General features: G+C 40.9%; 1 protein-coding gene across 8 annotated transcripts in view; it reads right to left on the bottom strand.

Annotated features, from left to right (window-relative positions):
* The window catches only part of CEP112 (centrosomal protein 112), a 355922-nt gene that overhangs the window by 79522 nt on the left and 253038 nt on the right, over positions 1–23362 (bottom strand). For all 8 annotated transcript variants that reach the window (XM_075903951.1, XM_075903955.1, XM_075903952.1 and 5 more), the window contains one exon: positions 20887–21117. In XM_075903951.1, the coding sequence (XP_075760066.1) occupies positions 20887–21117 (231 nt within the window). The remainder of the gene's footprint in view (positions 1–20886; positions 21118–23362) is intronic.

The raw sequence follows: 23362 nt of genomic DNA, 5'->3' as shown, positions 1-23362 counted from the left end.
AAATAGCCAATGTTCCTTAGTGAAATTACCTTGGTTTACTTTTAATAGTTTCAGATAAAACAAAAGCCTCAAAAAAAGAAAAGTACAACTTCATGAGCCAGAAAGTATTACAGCACCAATGACTAAACATGTGCAAGTCCAGCCGAATCTCAATTAAAATTAGAATGGAATACATTGCTCAATCATGAAAGCAATTAAAAAAAACACAAACAAGACTTTTGGAGACCAACATTCTCCATGTTTAATTATTTATCTGTGTTCAGTTCTGGAGCTGTAGGTCAGAATTAACTCCTCTGAACTAAATACTAAAAAGAAACTCTTTGGGATTTGTACCTCATTCATTTTCAATCAAACATCCAAATTCATTTCAAATTCACACAAGAACTGCAACAGTTTCACCTAAATCAGATTTTCTACAAGTTAAACACCCCTCCTACACTCAGATGTGATTGTGAAACTACTTTGATCTCTTTTCCCAAATTTATTGCTCTGTGTAATCCATGACAAAATTTAACGTGATTTACTGTATCTCTATATGACAGCCCCAGCAGCTGAGAGAACTTAATATTTTAGCGTAAGAAAAAAAAAACCTTCTGGCACCAAAATATACAAATCATAATTAAGGCACTTTAGTATCATATTACAATGAAACATATGCAGGCTGATCATAAGAACTTCAAAACAATTATAATTCTTTCTCACCCATTTAATAACGATGGTTTTTATTCCATGACATGTTCTGCAGCTGCAAGCAAGTCATTTTGGAACACTTTTGGTTGTTTTTTTTTTTAACATTAAAGACTATGTAGGACTAATAACATCATTTTACCCACTCCCTATTTCCCAACCATCCGCTTCCCATCCACCCACTTCAAAAACAAAGAACTGAAAAATGTCTCAAGTAAATTCCAATGGAATGAATATCAGCGGCAGTAGAGACAATGCATACAATGCTGCACAAATATAAATGTATCGGCAAACAGAGATTCTTTGCATTAGCGTGCATTATTAAATAGAAAACTACGCCTAAAAGAAAACTACAGTGAATAATTTAGATATCCAAAAGAGTATTTACCAAGCAAGAACATACTGCACAAATTCCATATGCTATCCAAAGTCGTTTGTTAAATAACAAATGCACAAAGCCTAACCATTAGTGTGCCTGCTACACTACTATATGGAGCAAAAGCAGCATCCAAGGAGAGCTGCACAGGAGCTAAATGAGTTGGGTGTTCATTGCAAGTATGTTGATCCCAGGAAAGTAGAGATGCAGGATGGTGAGGTAAGACCTTTATTCGACCAATGTGTATTGGTGAATAAGTTGGAAAGCTTGCCTCTTTCTCATCCATCCATCCATTGGTTCAATAAAAGATATCACCTCACCTATCTTCAATGTTTATTGTAGAGGATGTTGGAGAGATATCAACCCAGACTTATTTATACCAGGTAATAAAGATGATGGACTGTCAGATGGTGACATGTGAAAAGAGATGTTGAAGCAAAATCATCAGATTTACGATCAGGTCACTCCAAATAAATAAATAAACAAACCAACTGAAATCTATGTGACTCCATACAAGCAAGAAGTCAACTCACAAGGAACCAGTTATAGGATCTGTCCTCTAAATTACCCTACCACCAGATGGTATTCATTCAAAAATTTTGAAGGAATTTAAGAATGAACTGGCTGAGCTCTTTATAAAAAAAAATGTAATCTTACATTTCAATCAGCTACTACACTGGAGAGTAGCCAATGTTGTCCTTATCTTTATAAAAGCAACTTGGGTGATCCTGGGAATTACAGATCAGTAAACCAGGTAAATTAGGTGAAATAATAAATTAAAGATAGAGAAGAATGGTAAGACACTGTCAAATCACCACATCTGTAGATGAAAACTGCACCTTTCCAAATTCCCAGACTTCTTTGAAGGAGACAACAAAATAGTGAATAAAGGAAAAGTTGCAGAAATAACTGACTTGGACTTTTCAAAAGAATTTGATAAAGTACTTGTAAGAGACTTCAAAGGAAGCCAAATAATCATGGAATGCCAGATGAAATTAGTGTATTAGATCCTGGAAAGGAAAAAAGATACTGGGAAAAGTACATATAAATAGTCATTCTAGAATATGAAATTATTAATTGAAAATCAGCAATGTAATTCATGATTAGAAAGGTCAAGATTTAGATATCAACCCTAATATTTTCTGAACTGAAATGCTTATGAATATACGAAAACGGGTGAAGTTTTGAAATTTCAAATGAGATTTCCAGAAAGGGCACCTTAGGAAGTATGTAAAGATAATGCAAAGAACTGGGAAGAATGTACTTCGTCATCATAATATTAACAAATCAACAAATTTAGATCAGATCTACCTGTTAACAGAGCCCTTCCCCTCAAAACTGAAACAAGTTGTGTAATATGAAATGGAATATATTTAAGCACCTTGAGAGAAATAGCTTTATGATTTTATCGTAGCACCTGTTTAGAAGTAAAGCATAAAATACTGCAATTGTCCTTAACTTAGACTAAATTATACTCTGTTGCTCCATAAATAAATCTTAGGCCTTGTCTACACAACCACTTTCAGAGGCAAAATTTTGTGGGTTAGGAGTGGGGAAATACACCTCCTGACTGACATAACTTGCACTGACAGCACTATATTGGCAGGAGAGCCTCTGCTGCTAACATATCATTGTGGTGTTTTATTTATGGCAGGAGAGCTCTGTCCCGTAGATAAAGAGTAGCTACATGGGACACTCTTATGGCAGTGCAGTTACAGTGGTACAACAATGCCTCTCTAAGGTCTATAGTGTAGACAAAGTGGTGTAGGAAGTGGATCTTTTTGGCTTAAATACTCTCTCATACTTTTGTCATTTAGTCTTACTGGTTTTTTTTCTTGCTTCTACCTTTTTGCTTAGGTAGTTCCATACTTGTTCTAATGATTTCAGTTCTTTAGGATACTAATGGCTTCTTTTTAATTTTGTAAAACTGTCATTCCTAACATATAGTGCCCCAATGCTAGTATTTGGAACAACTCTTCTCACATAAATACCATAACTGTTGGGTGGTCATAATGGCTAAATTCTTGACATGTTCTTGTGTGTATTTTAGAAGCAAGTAAAAAGAGTCTCTCCTTTTTTGCACCACACATGAGAAACAGCCACTATTAATTCAACTTTTTTGGATTTATTGCCATTATTGTTATACCTCCTTGTATTACCCTAAACAAGTGAATGCTTTACACGAATGGAAATGAAATCTTATAATGGTCAATGGTTCCTCATCTAGTACAACTTTTTTGACAACTACCCAGAGAGAATACAATAAAGAACCAGAATATCAGTGTAATTTTCACTCTTATGGTATCACTTGTGAAATTAATTAAAATGTTTTTGTCCTCTTATCTAGATCATTCATGATAATGTTAAATAAAAGCTATCCCTGACACTGATCAGCAGAGTACCCTAACAGACCACTCCTTGTAAATTATTATAATGACACATATCATTCCTCTTCGTTAGTAGCTTTCCAGTCGGTTTTAAATCTGCATGGTAGCATGAAGTACAGGCGAAAAAGGATTTTTTTTTAAAAAGAGAAGAAGGTATTAACAGCACAATCCCACTATGCATGAACAAACTAGACTACTGCTCTGAAATATCTCCAGTAAGTCCTTGGGATAGAGCCATAAATGTTGTTTAGTCTCACTTGAGTAAAATTCCACGGAGAGATTATTCTCTAATATTTGTCTTGAAGTTTGGTGCAGATTGAAGACTCTTTTCCAAATTGTTTCCCTATGGGATGATGTAATTTCATTTTTAAATTAAACTTTTTTCTCTAGTTCTTATAAGCTTTGGAAAGACACTTTGCAATCAAAGCTCATTTTGGGTAGTATAAATGTGTTAATTCATGAATCACTACACTGATGTGTTGGAATCTCTCTAAGGCCAAATATAAGTAAATATTCATGGATTGTGCAACACAACTAAAGCAAGAAAGTTACTGCTCAGGCAAAAAGAAGGTATGTACCCCTGTCTAAATGGGGCCAAGCGGTGGAAAAGCCTTCTCTTTCAGAGGTGCCCTTATTCCTCATAGAACGAGGTATGCAGAGCTCCCTGAAACAGCATGTTTGTTCTTCCACAAAAAAAAGCAGAAGAGCAAACGTGTTTTCTGGATGTGGCAGAGTTTTTCCAGGATGCCTCCGGTATCCCAGAAAATCCCCGCAGTCTAGCTGTACCCAAAGAGAAAATATCTGCCATTCCACAATTTTTTTCCATCAATGACCCAAAGTTCTTGGAAAAGAACCTTAAAACACAAATACCATTTTGTTTGAACTTTAAAAGGAGAATAGGGAGTTGGTGGGAGGAGCTTCTTTCACTTCAGTGTCCCCCTTTCAAGGATAGAGAGCTGGAGGAGCAGCAGGGGAAGAGGTCTTTGGGAGCTGAAGCAGGAGGGTAGCAGATCATTCATTTCCTGGGATGCCATGCAGGAACAGTAGAAAGTCAACCAAGAAGCAGAAGAGAACATAGGAAGCAGTAGAAGGGGCAGGGTTGGGGATTTTCACTGCCCAGGACTTGCTCAATTGGAGCAAGGGGCTAGCACTAGGAGGCATAAGGGTAAAGGAAGAGTTTTTTCATCTGCTGACACCAAACTACTGTTCTGAAGCATTTTTTTCACTGCAGCTTTTAGGCCAGTCCAGTGGTCATTAGCAGATTTCATGGTCAGCAAACCAAGTTAGCATTCCCTCTTAAGTGAATCATTTAAGATCTGCTGGACCAGGATTCCCTATTGTGGAACTTCTAGTGTCTACCAGAGCAGAATTCATCTCCATTAGATCTTAAAACAACTAAAAGAAAAGGAAATTCCAATGCAAAAAACTTTTGTTAAGGTTGAAATTACATATCTGTTTTGAATATAAAACAATTAGTGCTTTAAAATAGTTCTGAATTTCCTGTATCTCTCAATTTAAACTTACATAAAAACCAAACGTTCGAAAGTATGGATGTTCAATTACATTTCCAGAGCTATCTTAAATCCATCCCATTAACAAGGCATCGTTCACAGTCCACCCTACACATTTTCATTGACCATAAAGGCATACTTTAATCACAGTGTTTATAACACCTATGGCGTTTTTTATGGTCAGACACACTTCACAGAAAAACGTGGATATGCAAATTCTGTATTTGACAAAGGACATATTCCATGATAAAAATGTCTCTTTCCATATACGGGGACAATTTTGCAAGGTGATGAAGGTGCGCAGTATAGAATTATACTGACTTGTGAACCCAATGGTCCAAGTGTCATGAAATACAGAACTAACATTTTAACAAGAGGAAACCATTTGTCTGTGGTGCACATTTCTAAAACTCCACCTGTGAACTGAAGTGCACAGAAAAAGAAGATATTCAAAATGAAGCCAGCATACTGTAGCTGTAAGAACATGCTTAAAGTTCTCACATCACAAAAAGTCCTTACAGTTACAAAATTACAAAACCAGGCCATTACAAAATAGCTAGCAGTCTGCACCCCATGCTTGCCAACACCCTTCTCTGGCCGCTTTTGTGGCCAGAAAGCATGATGACGCCATTGTGTCACCTGACAGGAAAAACTTTTTTTATATATATAAAGAGATTATAAAAACACCAAGAAGAAGATTGAAAGTGGTGATCTCCAGGGATAGAGTTAAATAAGTAGCATCCTAGATGAATTACCATACTTTCAAATGTTTGTGCTTCTTGTATGCTTAACCTTCCCTCTGAATTTCCTGGATATCTAACTTTTATTTAAACTCTACCATTCTTGAAAGAGAATACAAACTCAGAACACCAATAAGTGCCTACATCCTTAACTTCACCTTAACTTAGTTTAGAGTGTATCCTTTCGAAGGTGTATTTCATGATTGTAGCAGATATAAAATACTGGACTTCAGGTGAAAAGAAGAAAAAAATATCCAAACAATTACAGCATTTAAATCAATAAGACTGAATTGTACAGCTTAGGCTGAGTTACATGACACCTCACATTACCAGCTTCACAAACTGAACTTTTTCATAACTATTGGAAATTCAACTTAGAATGGTTGAATGGTGCAAGAACCAAGCAAAAATTTTCTGTTTTTCCTATGGTTTTGTAACAGATGATCATACAGCAAGCATCCTTGAGGGAAAAGTGATAATTCGTGTCTGATTTTAATGAAGACATACATTCCTAACCAAATCTCATGATAGCCATCAAGTAAACAAAAAGTAAGTGTGAATAAGAATACACATTTCACCAGATCCTCAAGATGTATATAACAAACCATCAGTCATCACTGAAGTCTATTTATTTGAGTATTCACAATTGCCCTCTGCACTGTAGTATCTGAATGCCTCACTACTTTCTATGCGTCTACCCTTACAACACCCTTGCAAGGCAGGGATGTAATATTTTCTTTATCTGTAAAAAAGGTCTTACACACAAAGGCCCACATTTTAAAAGGTATTTACTAACGCATTGCTCTCCTCAGCATTGCCAGATCTAAGTGACTTAGACTCCTAGCCCCCATTTTCAAAACTGATTTAGGTTCTTAGGAGCCTAAGATACATTGATTTTCACTGTTCCAGAGTCCCAGACTAACACCTTAACTACCAGACTGATCTCTCTCTCTGTGGCTCTAATCTCATTCTATAATTTTAACCACCGTAAGTGTTAATCAGGACGTATACATAGAGAAACATAGTTCCTCTATAGAATGAAGTAGCAGTGAGAAAGCACTAGAAAAGACCGTCCTTAAGCCTGAATAAATTCTTGATAAAAGGAACCAAAATGTCTATTCTAATCCAGGAATATAGTCACTTGAAATCTCAAAATGGAAATTATTCACATGTAAGAAAAAACCTTCTTAAACTCCACATTATCTTTATTTTTATATGTATCAAAGATATAACTGTTTAATAAGTTATGTTCAGAATTCCAAGGTTGATTCCTTGGAGTATTGTTAGTATGTCTACTGATCTGTTAGGGTCATGCTTTCTGAGTGCTCATTTTCTTTGCCAAGAAAATACCATAGATGAATGTTACAAACAGTTATGTTAGCCAAATTTCACATCTGCACACACTTAGAAATGCAGCTTGCCTCTTTCTTTTAATAATTTCTAGCATACTTGAAAATACATACAAGCTTTGTACAGTGTGTTACACCTGGCTGATTAGTATTTATGCCATAAGTGTTGTTGATACAACCTATAACATCCATCACCCTATTGTTGAAATTAGTCATTAGTGCAGCCCAAACAGCAGTAGTAAGCACCATTAATGTGTTTATTTTTTAAACACTCCATGTCTAATATTTTTCATACGTGGGTGTAACTTTCAATGACAGTCATCACATATTACAATAATATAAGCAACTGACGCATAAAATATGTTAAAGTAGAAGCAAATAAAACCTGTACCTTAAAACTGCGTTTGTTGGGCAGATGGGTTTTTTCTTTTTAAATCAAATCGGTAGAATTAAAATGGCCCATTTCCCAGAAATTACTTATTACAGATATGTTGGTAATCTTTCAGGTTGTTTTACGTATGGATAGCATGAAAATGTAACAATGAATGTAACAATGGATAGCATGAAAATAAATGAACTCACAAGAACATGACAAGCAAGTGACAGTTTCAACTCTCTATGTTAATGTCTTGGATTCCTTGCCAGAGTTATGTCTCACATAACCATTTAGATTCTAACTGCTTTAACACTTTCTGTGCTGAACTGCTATGGTGGTATTGTGCACTGATAAATGGCTACCACTTTTCACTCCAGAGGTGGCTGCATTTCAATGATGAATTAATCCATTATGTATATGGCCAGATTGTGCTTATTATGCAAAGGCCTGTGTTAGAAATGAAGACAAGCTGTGCTGCCCCAGAAAGAGCTACTGAGAAGCTCACCTGCTTCAGTACTCCTTTAGAAAGGAATGGTGTGAGATTCCTGTGGGTTCTTTTTTGCATGGTTACACCTACGCTCTCAGGATAGTACAGGGACAAGGCAAGGGGGAAGTGTGGGCAAGACTAGCAAAGCAAAAACTCATGTGTCCTCCCCTTAACTTGTGCAGCTCTCTAATGATCAACCTAGTCTAATTCCTGCAGTGAGCAGGGCTTTTAGAATCTTGTGGGAAAACAGACCCCTATAACTAAGTGTTCAAGCCTGCAACTCCATTTTTACACCACTGCCTTCAATATTACTACTTGCATGCATAAGGGTTCACAGGATCAGGTTGCAAATTGGCAAGACCATAAAAAATATTAAATCATCTCTTTCCAATTTAATAGACTAAAAGTAAGTTACATAATCAAAATATTTTGGACCATCTTTAGGAAAGAGTAAATATAACAAAACAGCCTCACAACGGGTCTGATTCTGACCAGCCACTTCACAGATGTGCAGAAGCAGAGAGAAGACAGGTTTACTCTTCCTACTACTGTGCTGGCGTTTTACAGACTCAGAGAACCTTGCTACCTCCTAGCATGGCGTGGTCACATGCCTAAAAGGGGAAAGGCGTGGCAAACTGAAAGCAGAGCCATCATCCCCACTCCTTTATAATGATCAGTAAGACTACCAAGCTACAGAGGCAGGAGCAGAGAGAGAGGATGCTGTACCTTTCTCAGAGTTGCTGCAGCAGACAGACAGGAATTCTGGCTGCTTCAAACAAAATTCCTTCTGAAAAACCCAGGCAATGCAAAGCAGCCTATTCAGTGTTTTTAATAGTGTATAGTATAGAATTTCCCTTAAAGAGAACAGGCAGAGAGATGTCTAAGAGAGCTGTGATTTGTCTGGGACAGAGATGACAACAGTTCTAATACATTTGCATTTCTAGTAGTTCACATTTCAGAAAAACACTTCACAGCAGGGTTACATGAATGAAAATAATACCAGCCACAGAGTAAGGTCAGTGGAAAAGTATGGACTTCCCCCCCTTTTTGTTCCATAAGAGGTGACTTGCTTTTTTTCCTGTACAACATGGGTTACACACAGTTTCATCTAGTTGCCCGATAACGACTTTTTCCAGGAAAAACAATATTTTATCCTTCCTATTGATTAATCTGATTTTAAGAGGACATAATTATAAACAGATAGTTGCTTTTAGCTTCACATGTTTAAAATTTCATTTAAAAACTATTCCGGGGCAGCCTCATAGGTATAGCAGCTAAAATGCTCTGATCATGAATTAAATACTACCGAAGTACAATGAAATTAAAACATGAATGTTCTTTCTCTCAGAAGGTAAGACTCTGTATGTGACTATACAATAGAAATATCAAAATATTTACAGGCCTAACAAAGTGAAACACATTTACCTAATTATAGATGGCATAGTAAAAAAAAAATGCAAAATCAGAATTGGGTATAAGGACTTGCTGTGTACAAGCTAGCCCTGCTCTAGGCTAATCAAGTGCCACTATCACTGAATTTAATCAATACAAAGAAACTGGAAAAGCTGGAAACTGGTAAAATCCCCTGATTGTTAAAATTTACCAGCCATATCTGGTTTGAACAGTGACACTCATTAATTCCCAACCTGGCAATTTGCAATACAAAGTTCAATGCACCAGAAGTATCAATTAATCATACATCTACAGGAGGAGCCTGAAGAATAAAGAAAGCAACATCTCTGCTACATGAAAATCATCCTGGTAGCAAGCAACATCAAATTAATCCCACATGTTTCAATACAAGAGATCACATCTGTTCATACTCAGGAGCTGGGTACTATCAATGAAGTTTATTCTCTTAGACCTTTTCCCCCATTTTGCATCAATGTTATTGAGAAAGCAAAAGTGAATGCTTTTTAAGTACATCAGAAGCAGGAAGCCTGCTAAACAACAGGTGGGGGGCCCTGGAGGATTGAGATGCTAAAGGAGCACTCAAAGATGATAAAGTTATTGCAGAGAAACTAAATGATTGTTTTGCTTCAGTCTGCACAGCTGAGGATGTAAGGGAAATTACCAAAACTGAGCCATTCTTTTTAGATGACAATTCTGTGGAGTCATCCCAGATCGAGGTGTCATTAGAGGAGGTTTAGGAACAAGTTAATAAACTTAACAACAAGAAGTCACTGGGACCAGATGGCATTCACCTAAGAGTTTTGAAAGAACGAAGAGGTTACTTACCTTGTAACAGTAGTTCTTCGAGATGTGTTGCTCATGTCCATTCTGATTAGGTGTACGCGTGCCGCGGGCACGGATTACAGAGATTTTTTTCCCTTAGCAGTATCCATAGGGCCAGCAGGGAGCCCCCAGAGTGGCGCCGGTATACCGGTGCATATATACCCCTACTGGCCCCTCCACCCCCCAAGTTCCTTCTTGCCAGCTCCTTCCGACACGGGGAGGCGGGTGGAATGCAGAATGGACATGAGCAACACATCTCGAAGAACTACAGTTACGAGGTAAGTAACAACTTCTTCTTCTTCTTCTTCTTCTTCTTCTTCTAGAGCTTGCTCATGTCCATTCTGATTAGGTGAATCCCTAGCCGTGTCCCCCCTCAGAGGCGGGGTCGGAAGGTGACTAATTACCCTTCTGCAGATCTCAAACTGCCATTCCATTCATTCTTTCTGCCACTGAAATAAACAACTGAGGTGACTTATGAAACCCTCACATCCTGTATATGTAAAAAGCCAACGCCCTCCTAACATCCAGGGAGTGCAAAGCCTGTTCCCTGGGTGATGCATGTGGCTTGGGGTAAAAAACTGGTAGATAAATATCCTGGGAGAGATGGAAATGCGAGACGACCTTGGGTAGAAACCTCGGGTGTGGACACAACCTCACCTTGTCTTTAAAGAACACCGTGTAGGGTGGTTCTGAAGTCAGCACCCTAAGCTCTGACACCCTCCTGGCCGAGGTAATGGCCACTAGGAAAGCTACCTTGTAAGACAAGCTTCAGAGGCTCAAATGGCGGCTTCATAAGGGCAGTCAGGACCAGGTTAAGGTCCCAAGGCGAGACCGGCGGTCTCTCATATGTCATCATCCTATCAATTCCCTTCAGGAACCTTTTAACCATAGGATTAGCAAAGATGGACCTCTGACCCTCCCCGGGGTGAAAAGCCGCTACAGCTGCCAGGTGTACTATGCTATGCTATGCTATGACCCCTACGCTGCAGAAACGCTGCTACCACCGTCATACATTTGGTAAACACTCTTGGGGCTGTACACAGCCCAAATGGGAGGACCGTAAACTGGAAATGGTCCTGTCCCACCACGAACCGTAGGAACTTTCTGTGACTCGGAAAAATCGAAATGTGGAAGTACGCATCTTTGAGATTGAGAGCAGCGTACCAGTCCCCCTTTTGGAGCAATGGGATGATGCAAGCCAGCATCACCATCCTGAACTTTGCTTTTCTTATGAAGGTGTTCACGTTTCGCATACCCCCCTTCACTTTGGGTACCAGGAAATAGCGGGAGTAGAAACCCTTTCCCCTCATCTCTGGGGGCACTCTTTCCATAGCCCCAAGTGCCAGCTGGTTGGACACCTCCTGCTGGAGGAGTGTCTCATGAGATGGGTCCCTGAAAGGGAGGGGATAGTATACCCCTGCTTTACCAGGTCTAGGACCCAGCGGTCCAACATGATCTTTACCCATTCCTGGTAAAAAAGGGAAAGACGGTCCCCAAAGGGTGCACAGATTGGTGCAACTAGTACTCTGCTCTCCAGCATACCTTCAAAATGAAGACTTAGTCTGTTGGCCAGGTGACGGCCCTGCGCCTCTCTCATAGTGCGACCGAGGACCTCTAAAGAGGTCGGGGCGGCTATTGTTGCGGTCCCTCCTGAGGCCCCTATCAGTGCTTTGCCCTCGCTGAAAGGGTCTCGGATAGCTTCTAGCCTGGAGGGAACGCCTCTGGGGGTCCGGGGTGTGTATCCCTAGCGACTTCAGTGTCGCTCTTGAATCCTTCAAGCTCTGAAGCTTGGAGTCAGTCTGCTCTGAAAACAGATCCGACCCTTTGAAAGGTAGGTCCTGGATAGTGGCCTGCACCTCGGACGGGATGCCGGACACTTGCAGCCACGCACTACGCCTCATGACATCACAGTAGCCATAAGTGAGGGTAGCAGAATCGACAGCATCCAGAGCTACCTGGAGGGACGTACGCACCACTGCCTTGCCCTCCTCCATCATGGCCCTGAACTCTTGTTGGGATTCAGGGGGAAGCTGGCTGCCAAATTTCTGTATTGATGCTCATCTGTTAAAGGCATAACACCCCAGCATCACTTGCTGGTTAGCTATTCGTAGCTGAAAGCCCCCTGTGGCGTAGGCCTTCTGGCCAAGCATGTCCAATTTCTTGGGCTCTTTCATCTTTGGGGTGGGGCCCGGAAGCCCTTGACACTCCTTCTGCCCCGCAGCCTGCACTACTATCGACCCCGGGGCTGGATGGTTGAAAAGATGCTCGTGCCCCACTTGAGGTACATAGTACCGCCTTTCCACACCTTTCTGGGTCAGCACAATGGAGGGCGTTGTCTGCCACAGGGTCCTTGACAGCTTGTCCACCGTTTTATTCAGTGGGAGCGCCACTCACCCAGGGCCCGCTGCCGACAGAATGTCCACCATAGGATCTTGGTCCTCGTGGACCTCCTCGTGCTGGACCGCTAGGTTAAGCGCCAACCTTCGGAGCAGCTCCTGGTGCGCCCTTGCGTCCATTGAAGGGGGCTGAGGTGCGGAGTCCGCCAGAGCCTTGTCCGGCAATGACGATGAAGACTCTCTCGGAGGGACTACCTCTTCCCCACCGAGCTGTGCCTCCGGTTCCCCTCCAGCCAGAAAGCTCACCTGGGCCGAGCCCAGCTGGGTCATAGCCTCCTGCCCTTGGCCAATTACTTGAGGCCTAGGCATTATCACCACGGACGGACTCTCCTCAGGTGGAGGGGCTCTTAATGGAGTGGCTGATGGGGCGCTACTCCTTCAGGACGACCCAGCCACCGACACTGTAGGAGGGGGCCCCTGGGCCTGGTGGTAAGCCCAGGGCGTCCAGAATGGCCACTGGGGTTGTCCCTGCCACTGCTGCTGGTCTGCTGAGTCCCGGTGACCCGATCTAACAGTTGAACGAGACCTATTACGGGATCGGGACCTGTACGATGACGGGGCTGATGTCACCGATTCAGCCTCGGACTCCGACGAATAGTCCGATGCCAACCAGGGAGGAGCCGATGACGCTTGCACCCTTTGCTGCGCCGCCATGGCCGACGGCTTGCCCCTGTGTTCCACATGCGGTGCCAGCGGGGGCGTAAGTGGAGGCACTTGCTGTGGCGATACCGTACCCAGCTGCATTTGGTAGGCCGGTAAATAACCAACCGGTGCCGCCATTTGCTGCTGCACCGCAGTCTGTTGCGGTACCGGTGCTCCCAGAGTGTGAGCTGGGATTGGTGCGGGGAGAGGCAGCAGCATCGGTGCCGTGCGGGGGACCGGCTGCAGTGCCGTAACCGGAACGTAATACGGTGTGGGGCCCTGCACTGCCCACGAGCCTGGCTGCAGTGCTGGCCCCTGCACCGGTGCCGTATAGGCCGTTGGGTACCCAGGTACTGGGGCCGTCGGTGCCGCAAGCGCGCTTGCTCCCAGTGCCGCTGCCGCTGGATAGTGGGCCGGGGTCGAGGCCGGTGTCTGTCCTGGCTATGGTGCCGGTGCTCTTGCTGGCACCGGGAATTGCTACTGGTGCTGGGCTGAGGCCTGCACCTCGCCCAGAGAGTCCCACGGCCCAGCTGTCAGAGCCTGCTGGGGGGCGCTTGAGCCCTGCGCCGGTGCGGTCCACCTCTGTGGCACCGGGCCCTCTCCTTCCTCCGCAGCCATCTCAATGAGGTCTCGGGCCGCCTCAAAAATTTCTGGGGTGGAGAGACAACGGACCTCCCCTATCCCCGCGGGCTGCCCCGGGCTCCTGCCCTTGTCTGGGCTGCACCTCTTCTTTGAGGCTTTAGAAGACAGGTGCCCCTCCTTAGGGTGCACCTTCTGGGCACTCTTCTCCGTTGAGCGTCCCCCTGAGCCCTTGGAGCCTCTCGGCGCCGGGGACTGTAACCTATGCCTCGGTGCCTTATTGGCCTCAGACTGGTGCTTGGCCGACACGGGTGCCGCTGACGGCGCGCTGCGGACGGAGTGGGGGCGCTCCTCGCCCTGGGGCTGCAGCGCCGACTCCATTAATAGGAGTTTTAACTGGGAGTTCCTCTCTTTCTTGGTCTGGGGCTTAAAGCTCTTACAAATAGAGCAGATTTCTGCTCGATGGGCTTCTCCCAGGCACTTCAGGCAGCTGAAGTGAGGATCTCCACAGGGCATAGGTTTAGAGCAGGAAGCACAGGGTTTAAAGTCCTGGGGCCCTGGCATGCCCTCCCCGTGAGTCCCGCTGTGCTCCACTATCTAACTAATTACACTATTTACAGTACTTAACAGCTACTTAACTAGATAAAACCACAAATTTAACTATAGTACAACAGATAAAGGAAATACAACTGCTAAGAGATAGGCTAACAGCCTGAAAGCATGCTCCAGCTACCATCACGGGCGGAAAGAAGGAACTGAGGGGCTGGAGGGGCCAGCAGGGGTATACATACACCGGTGTACCGGGCGCCACTCCGGGGGCTCCCTGCTGGCCCTATGGATACTGCTAAGGGGAAAAAAGCTCTGGAATCCGTGCACGCGGCGCGTGTACACCTAACCAGAATGGACATGAGCAAGCACTCAAAGAAGAATCAAATGTGAAATTGCAGAATTATTAACTGTGGTTTGTAACCTGTCCATTATATCAGCTTCTGTACCTAATGCATGGAAGATCGTTAACGTGACACCAATATTGAAAAAGAGCTCGAGAGGTGATCCCAGCAATTACAGACTGGTAAGTCTAATGTCAGTACCAGGCAAATTAGTTGAAACCATAGTAAAGAATGAAATTGTCAGACATAATTTGTTGTGGAAAATTCAACATAGTTTCTGTAAAGGGAAATCATGCCTTACTTATTAATCTAGAGTTCTTTCGGGGCGGGAGGGGAGGTCAACAAACATGTGGACAAGAGGAATCCAGTGGATATAGTATACTTAGATTTCCAGAAAGCCTTTGACAAGTTCCCTCACTAAAGGCTCATAAGTAAAGTAAGGTGTCATGGGATAAGAGAGACATGCATCTGACGAAGTGGGTCTTTGCCCACGAAAGCTTATGCTCCTACACTTCAGTTAGTCTATAAGGTGCCACAGGACTCCTCATCGCTTTTGCAGATTCAGACTAACACTGCTACCCCTCTGATACATGGGATAAGAGAGAAGGTCCTTTTATGGATTGACTGGTTAAAAGAGAGGAAACAAAGGGTAGGAATAAATAGGAAGTTTTCAGAGTGGAAAGAGGTAATGAGTGGGGTCTCCCCGGGGCTGTCCTGGGACCAATCCTATTCGACTTATTTATAAATGGTCTAGAGAAAGGGGTAAATATTGAGGTGGCAAAATGTGCAGATGATACCAAACTGCTCAAGGTAGTTAAGACCAAAGCAGACTGTGAAGGGCTTCAAAAAGATCTCACCAAAGTAAGTGATTGGGCAACAAAATGGCAAATGAAATGTAATGTTGATAAATGTACAGTAATGCACATTGGAAAAAATAATCCCAACTATACATACAATATGATGGGGACTAATTTAGCTACAACTACTCAAGAGAGAGATCTTGGAGTCACTGTGGCTAGTTTTCTGAAAATATCCCCTCAGTGAGTAGCAGCAGTCAAAAAAGCAAACAAAATGGTAGGAAAAAAGGATAGAGAATAAGACAGAGAATATCTTATTGCCTCTATATAAAATCACGGTACACCCACATCTTGAATACTTTGTACAGATGTGGTCGCCTCTCCTCAAAAAAGATATATTGGCATTGGAGGGGGTTCAGAAAAGGGCAACAAAAATGATTAAGGGTTTGGAACAGGTCCTATATGAAGAGAGATTAAAAAGATTTTGACTTTTCAGCTTAGAAAAGAAGAGACTAAGGGGGGATATGATAGAGGTCTATAAAATCATGACTGTTGTGGAAAAAGTGAATAAGGAAAAGTTATGTACTTATTCCCACAATATAAGAACTAGGGGTCACCAAAAGAAATTAATAGACAGCAGGTTTAAAACAAACAAAAGGAAGTTTTTCGTCACTCAGCGCAGTCAGCCTCTGGAACTTCTTGCCAGACAATGTGGTGAAGACTAGGACTTTAACAGGGTTCAAAAAAGAGCTAGATACATTCATGGAGGTTGAGTCCACCAATGACTATTAGCAAGTATGGGTAGGAATGGTATCCCTAGCCTCTGTTTGTCTGGAAATGGATGACAGGAGAGGGATCATGTGATGATCACCTGTTGTGTTTACTCCCTCTGGGGCATGTGGGAGCAGACAGCGATACTAGGTTAGATGGACCCTTGGTCTGACCCAGTATAGACGTTCTCATGTTTTTATGACAGACTTCTATAAATGCATTTCTTCTTTAAGTTTTCTTCACTGAAAATTTTAGCAAACTTTTCCCATTGTGATCCTGATCACACGAGCATCAATCCATAACTCCCTCAAACCAACATGCACAGAAATCAACATTGCACAGAAGATTAGGCTACATGGGAATGAATCCCTTCACCTGTGAAAGGAATGAGCCTCTGAAAATTTAGATATTCATATGACCTTTTCCAAAACCAAACCAAACCAAACCAGAAAACCTTCTGAGGTTCACTTAACAGTTTCAGGCACCAGATATGGCCAAATAAATGAGAGAACATAAATGTTACAACACCAAATATGGACAAAAAACAATCAAAACTTTCTTCTCATTTTCTTCCATAGCAACTTACAGGTAATAAGATTTGCTGAAAAATTCAGAACATTGGAAGGAAAGTTATTTTTTCAAAGCTGCAGCATGTGGGCTGTTATTAAAGTTGTTTTTCTTTTATAAAAACTCTTCAATCCATAACCCCCCACTGACTTCAATTGTGTCAGGATTTCACTTCAATTCAGTAAACGCTATCATTTTCAGATAAAAATAGAGATCTTTGTCCAAATTCCTTTGGGACTTGGTGGCCCCTTTGCAGAGCTCTGAATATGGGAGATATAGAAATAGGTGAAAAAGAGTAGGAATGGGTAAAGGCAGTTTATGCTGCTTGCACAGGAATATGTAAAACTCCTTTTCTTCACACAATAATTTTGAGTTTTCCCTCTGCATATTATCCCGATTAGAAATTAGAAATGAAGAAATAGGCTATGACAAACATATTCCTTTAGAAATGTAATGCCACCTAATGTAAATTAAAACTAGAAAAGTCGTCATGTAATTTTATTTGGAAAATAAGAAAAAAACCTCCTGAAAGTTTAAAAAGAATATTCTTGACAGTAACGGTGATTCAAGACTATTAAGAATATTTTCCTCTGAAGTGTTTAAGGATTATTTGTAACTTTAATTTGGGCATGTAAAGAAGTTAACTTTTTTCTTTTGCTATACTATTAATGTAAAAAAAAAAAGATCAAAGAAAGAAAATAATTGAGATTCAAATTCCATTTTTAAGCAAAAATGACAATGTCTTCATGAGTTAATATTAATCCTTTAATTATGAATTTCAAAGGTTTAAATACTTTCTGTGACCTTGGCTTTAAATAATTATGCCAAGTGGAGCTTTCCTTAAATTCAAAAAAGATTCTGAATTGTTGATCATAGCCATTTAACGGCTTCAGGCTGGCAGATTTCCAACATAATCCTCAGAATGCTGTTTAAAATTATAGATCGAGAACTTGATGCAGGTAAATGAAACATCGTTTTCACAAAGATTGTTCAAACACTATATCCATAGTTCTTCCTTTTTGTTGCTGTATATTATTTTATAATAAAATGTGAAATTTACCACACTAATACATATTAAAACATTTAAAAGAACTGTATGCATAAAGATGGCCTATTTTCAACATCAAGTAGTTTCATTTTAGTTTAGCACAGTGTTTAAATATGTACTTTTATGATTTTTTTTCTTTTCTAAGGAACTGAAAATATTATAAAATAGATTTTAGAGTCTTGGTGAGTTTTTCTGGATAACTTCATGTGATTACACCATTAAAAGCATTAGCAACCTAGGTATTAATTTATTCATACTAAGAAAGAATCCAATAACGGCAATATTTTTAAAATAAGAAAAAACAAACCTCAGTACAGAATAAGACTTGGTTATTGCAAACCCTTACAAACAACCTTAACATCATCATCACAAATAAGTTGACATTTTAGTAAGATTACTCACAGTAGTAAAGTTAAATAAGTGTTTGAAGGAACAGAGCCATAGTTATTTAAAGGCCAGGCTCATTAGTTACTATACCATCTGCATTAAACACCTAATCCTAAAAATATGCACATGAATGACTTTAATCATATAAATAATCAGACTGATTACCATGGGCCTACATATCTGAATGAACTTACTTGCATGTATAAGTGTTTGCAGGATCAAGACTCTATATTTAGGCTGGGATTTGAAAAGGAAAATAAGGAAGTTAGTCACCCATAGCCCATTGATAGTTGGTCATCAATCCTCTCTTTTTTTGAAAATCTCAACCTTCAATGTTACTGCTATTTATACTTAAATATCTAGCAATATATATATCCTGACTTGGTTCTTATGACTATATATTGGCAAAAGATATAGATTTTGCTTTAATTTGTCAGTACAGTCACCAGTATTGAGAACTGAACACATACAAGATTTAGTGATTTAGTTTGTGCAGCACCAAACACAGGGAACTATCCCATTAATAGTCTAGATTTCATCCAGGACATAGAGGTAGAGATGAGAATATGGATACAAGGAAAACTGAAATATGTATATGCAAGTTCCTTAGGTTAATGAGTCAACCTCCCAGGGCGTTGATGTTAGCTGACAACACTGGCAAGTGATCATATAAATACAGATTAAACCTCCTTCGCCCGGAACTCTCTGGTCCAGCAACATCCGTGGTCTGGCATGATATTAGTTAGCGGACGTCTACTTATCATCGGTGTGGCCAAGTTTCCCACAGTCTCATAAAATTTGTTTATAGCCACTAGTCCTGGCTCTCAGTGTTCTGTGCTGCTCTTTAGCTCTAATTTACTTCTAAATGTCTTCTAAGAAGCCAGTAAACAGTGGAAGTGTTGGTAATGCTGCTAGACAATATTGACCTGACATTGTTTGGCAAATTCTCTGGTTCGGCACCAGTCAGGTCCCGAGGGTGCCAGACTAGAGAGGTTCAACCTGTTCATCTAAAAGACAAGAAGTGTAGAACAATATAACATTTTAAAAAGAATTTGTAAAGTGTTACTGAGGGAATTCAAAATACCATCTTCTATACAAAAAACAGGACTATGTAGCACTTTAAAGACTAACAAGATGGTTAATTAGGTGATGAGCTTTCATGGGCCAGACCCACTTCCTCAGATCAAATAGTGGAAGAAAATTGTCACAACCATATATTCCAAAGGATACAATTAAAAAAATGAACACATATGAAAAGGACACATCAAATTTCAGAACAGAAAGGGGAATGGGGAGGGGAAGGTAAATGTCTGTGAACTAATGATATTAGAGGTGATAATTGGGGAAGCTATCTTTATAATGGGTAAGATAATTAATGTCTTTGTTTAAACTTAAGCATAAAGTGTCAAATTCAAGCATGAATGACAGTTCAGAGGATTCTCTTTCAAGTGTGGTCTTAAAAGGTCTTTGAAGCAGGATGCAGGTAATCAAGTCGTTGAGACAATGTCCTTTTTGGTTGAAATGGCAAGAAACTGTTTTTTCTTTGTGATCCTGTCTAATATCTGTTTTGTGGGCATTGATTCTTTGGAGAAGTGTCTGAGACGTTTGTCCAATGTACACAGCAGACGGACATTTTCGGCACATTGCATTATTTAACATGTCTGGAAATTGTTGAACACAGAGTTTTCTGATATATTAGTATCATATAATTAACCATTTTTATTTCTGGATCACATAGCAGTGAGGTTTTTCACACTTCTAATCAAATTCCATTTCTCTGAGTTCCTTTCTACAAGTATTCTAAACCTTGCAGATATGTATCAAAAACACTTTAACTTAATGCTGAACGTAAGCGAAACCCATAAAAAGGAATCAACATTCCGCTAAAAACATCAACACACTGAATCACACTTTGAATGAACTGGTTGAGCATAACATGGAAGAAAGCTTCCATGTGTTTTAAAACATTAATTCCCATACTTACACATTTCATGCCTATCTTCCCAACCTTCCTCCCTCCCCACCTCACAAAATTGATTTCTAAGTCCTAAAACCAAAAAAACAAAAACAAGCACACAAAAACCTTCCCTTCTATACTGAAGATAATTTATATCCAGAAAAGATGTATCCTGAACTTTCCCCTTTCAACTGTTTTTTGATATAGCAAAGTACATGGATCAATCAAGTAGGCTCTCCCTTGCAAACCCCACTGTAATCAAATAAAAGTGATAAGCCCAATGTTGGATTGAAATTGCATTTCAAATCATGCTGTTATTCTGGTCTATCATGTCCCCCTCTTTAAACTACTGTATGCTAGATTGGTGTTCCAATCCTACTGATACTGCTGTTAGTGAGCACTCTGATTGTGGCACTGATTGGGGAAGAAGACTAATCAAAATCATAGTAATTATCATCATGAAATCAGCATTTTGTTCTTGTAGAAGCCTTTCAAGTCAAGTACCCCAAAACTCTGAGCTCCTCCAGCCCTCAATGTCTTAGGATTTGACAAACAGATCTGTAGCAGTTTCCTTTATTTAAGTAAATGTTACAACTGTTATTGAATTGTATAATTTGTTATAGACTATGTCACTTTGAATACATTGTCCATCCTCTGCTGTGACCTAATCAGGTTTGTATAGTAACATCATACGAGTCTCTTACCTTTTCCAGTGTCATCTCTGTCTCTGCTGCATGTGTCCTTTTCAGGTCTAATGCCATCTTTTCTGACTCCGCTTTCAGCTTATTCACTGCAGTCTCATGATCCCGAGCCGCCCTCTGCTTTTCTTCCTCCCGTAGAAGGCTAAGCTCTACCAACTGTTGCTTCCGCTGAGCATTTACCTGAATAAGCTCTTCTCTCAGCTTGTGGATTTGGGCCTCCATATCATGGATAATCTTTAAAAAAAAGTGGAAAAACACTTCTTGTATGACTTTGATCAGGCTTTCAGCTAGGATAGGGAACAAGCGAGAAGAATTCCCTTCCTCCCCTCCCACCAGAATTCTTTTGCACTTTACCTTTAGGATTCTCCCTCTCTATTTTACCCTGTTTTGCCTTCACACACAAATGGGAAAAGATTCCTTCTGGCCAGCATTTGGATGGAGCCTATTAAAGCCACAGCAGCAAACAAGGAAAGCCTGCTTTAGGGCCAGGGTAGAGTTCCAAACTTAGTACTCACTCACCCTCCTTTTCACTCCAGCTATACCTTTCGTTTTGTTCAGTCTTCCGTTCTCAATTTGGTATCTTTTCCTATACTGTTTCCTCTCAATCTCAGTGTGCTAAGCCTCCACTCTCTCTCCATTAAAATCTCTCCATAAAATACACCTGTAATGTCTGCTCACACTAACACAGGATGCAGCTCCAGAACTAGCTAACACTGTTTGTGAAGTTGTCAGGCAACTAGAGGACATAAATGTGTGATGCCCAAGGCCAATGTTCCCTCTAATTGTTTTCATCCCTGTACGGTTTACATTTTGTTATGTGCACCAAGGCATGTGTGAATGCGCACCACCAGTAGAAACACACGCTGCTGGCTGGGGTCCTGGAGGGCACTCTGCTAATCAGCTAAGTGGAGTTTGAGTCTCTCTTGGGTGGCCACCCATGTGCTCAGCTTACAGGGAACACTGCCCAAGGCTACATTTTTTTAGTGTATGTATAAATAAAAGATTTTTCTGTACTAACAGGATTAGGGTCAACCACTCCTTCACTCATCATAAATGACAATCACTTATAACTGATAGTAACTAAGTATAAACCATATTTCTGCCAAGGCTAGTGCATTTAAAGAATAACTTCTATCAGTTTGAAACTGGCAGTCTTTGGCAATGAAATTGGAGGACGGTGGATCTGCATACTATTCTAGATTTAGTTATGATCTGATAAAGTGTCCATGGCAAAGGTAAGAAAAGGCTGCTCAATTATTACAAAAATACCGAGCTCAACTAAATATAACAGTCCTACCATTCATAAAACCAGCCTAGCAAAAGACATCCAATCCAAGAGAGGAACAACCACCAAAAAAGGTAGATAACAAAACCAAAATAATGCTAACTCAAAATCATGACTGAACAAAACTGCTTTGGAATATGATATGAAGCTTGGTAAATTTGGGTTCCAATGAAAAATTCATTTGAAAATACAAGACTTACAGTATTGTCAGCAAAGCCTAAAACTGTACTCTGTAGACTGAAATGAACAGGTAGACAGTTCAGGCAATGGAGATTAGCACACTGCCTTTCCTCAACTGGAAGACAGGGCCATATAATACAGAAAACACATAAAACTGAAAACATTGCATTATTGAAATTCAGTCTGGAAATGGAACAGACCTGGGTCACTGTGGCAAGGTCTGCACCCTTCACCACCTGGTAATAGAAGAAGACACTATACAGGACCATCATTATCTACAATAGTGAGAAGCCATGAAGAATTTAACAAAACTTTAAGGTTAAGAACTACACTGATAATGATGCAGATACAATCCTTCACTCCTAAGTGAATTCCTAAAACCAGCAGCAGCACTTCCATCATAGTCAGGGACATTCCCAGCCATTTCATTCCCATTCATCTCCACGTTTTCGTTAGAATTTAAGAAAGCACAAAAGATGACAGAGGTTGGTGAACTGTCAAGACTCATTTAACTTGTCTTAGGCAAGGGTTAAAATTTCCAAAAGTAGCAGGGTGAACTAGGAACCTAAAACAAAGGTCCTCAGATGCAGTAACTGAGTGGTTCCCAACCTTTTTGATACCAGAGACCGGCAACCCATCCACAAACTTTTGGCAGAACCGAAATATTTGCATATCATTATTTGTATAATAAATATGCAAATACTGAAATAAAATGTTACCAGTCTGCCAAAAGCCCCGGCTTCCAGAGTCCACAGTGCCAGCTCTAACTCCTAGAGCCCCCATCCCTTCTCTACCCCTCAACGCCAGCCACTGATCCCAGAGTCCCCTGCACTCAACCACCCCAGTGTCAGCCTCCTGCATTCAGAGCCCCCAAGTGCCAGGACCCTGTCCCTTACAGCCCCCACCACCACAGACCCCCCAGAGTTAGCTTTCTGTTTCCAGAGTCCCATTGCACCAGCCCCCCTCCAGAGCCTACCATGTGCCAGCCCCCAATCCCTAATATTAGCCCCATTC

The sequence above is a fragment of the Pelodiscus sinensis genome, chromosome 20 (genome assembly GCF_049634645.1).
Source record: "Pelodiscus sinensis isolate JC-2024 chromosome 20, ASM4963464v1, whole genome shotgun sequence".
In the NCBI taxonomy this organism is placed as follows: Eukaryota; Metazoa; Chordata; order Testudines; family Trionychidae; genus Pelodiscus; species Pelodiscus sinensis.
This window is presented reverse-complemented; position numbering and strand designations above follow the sequence as displayed.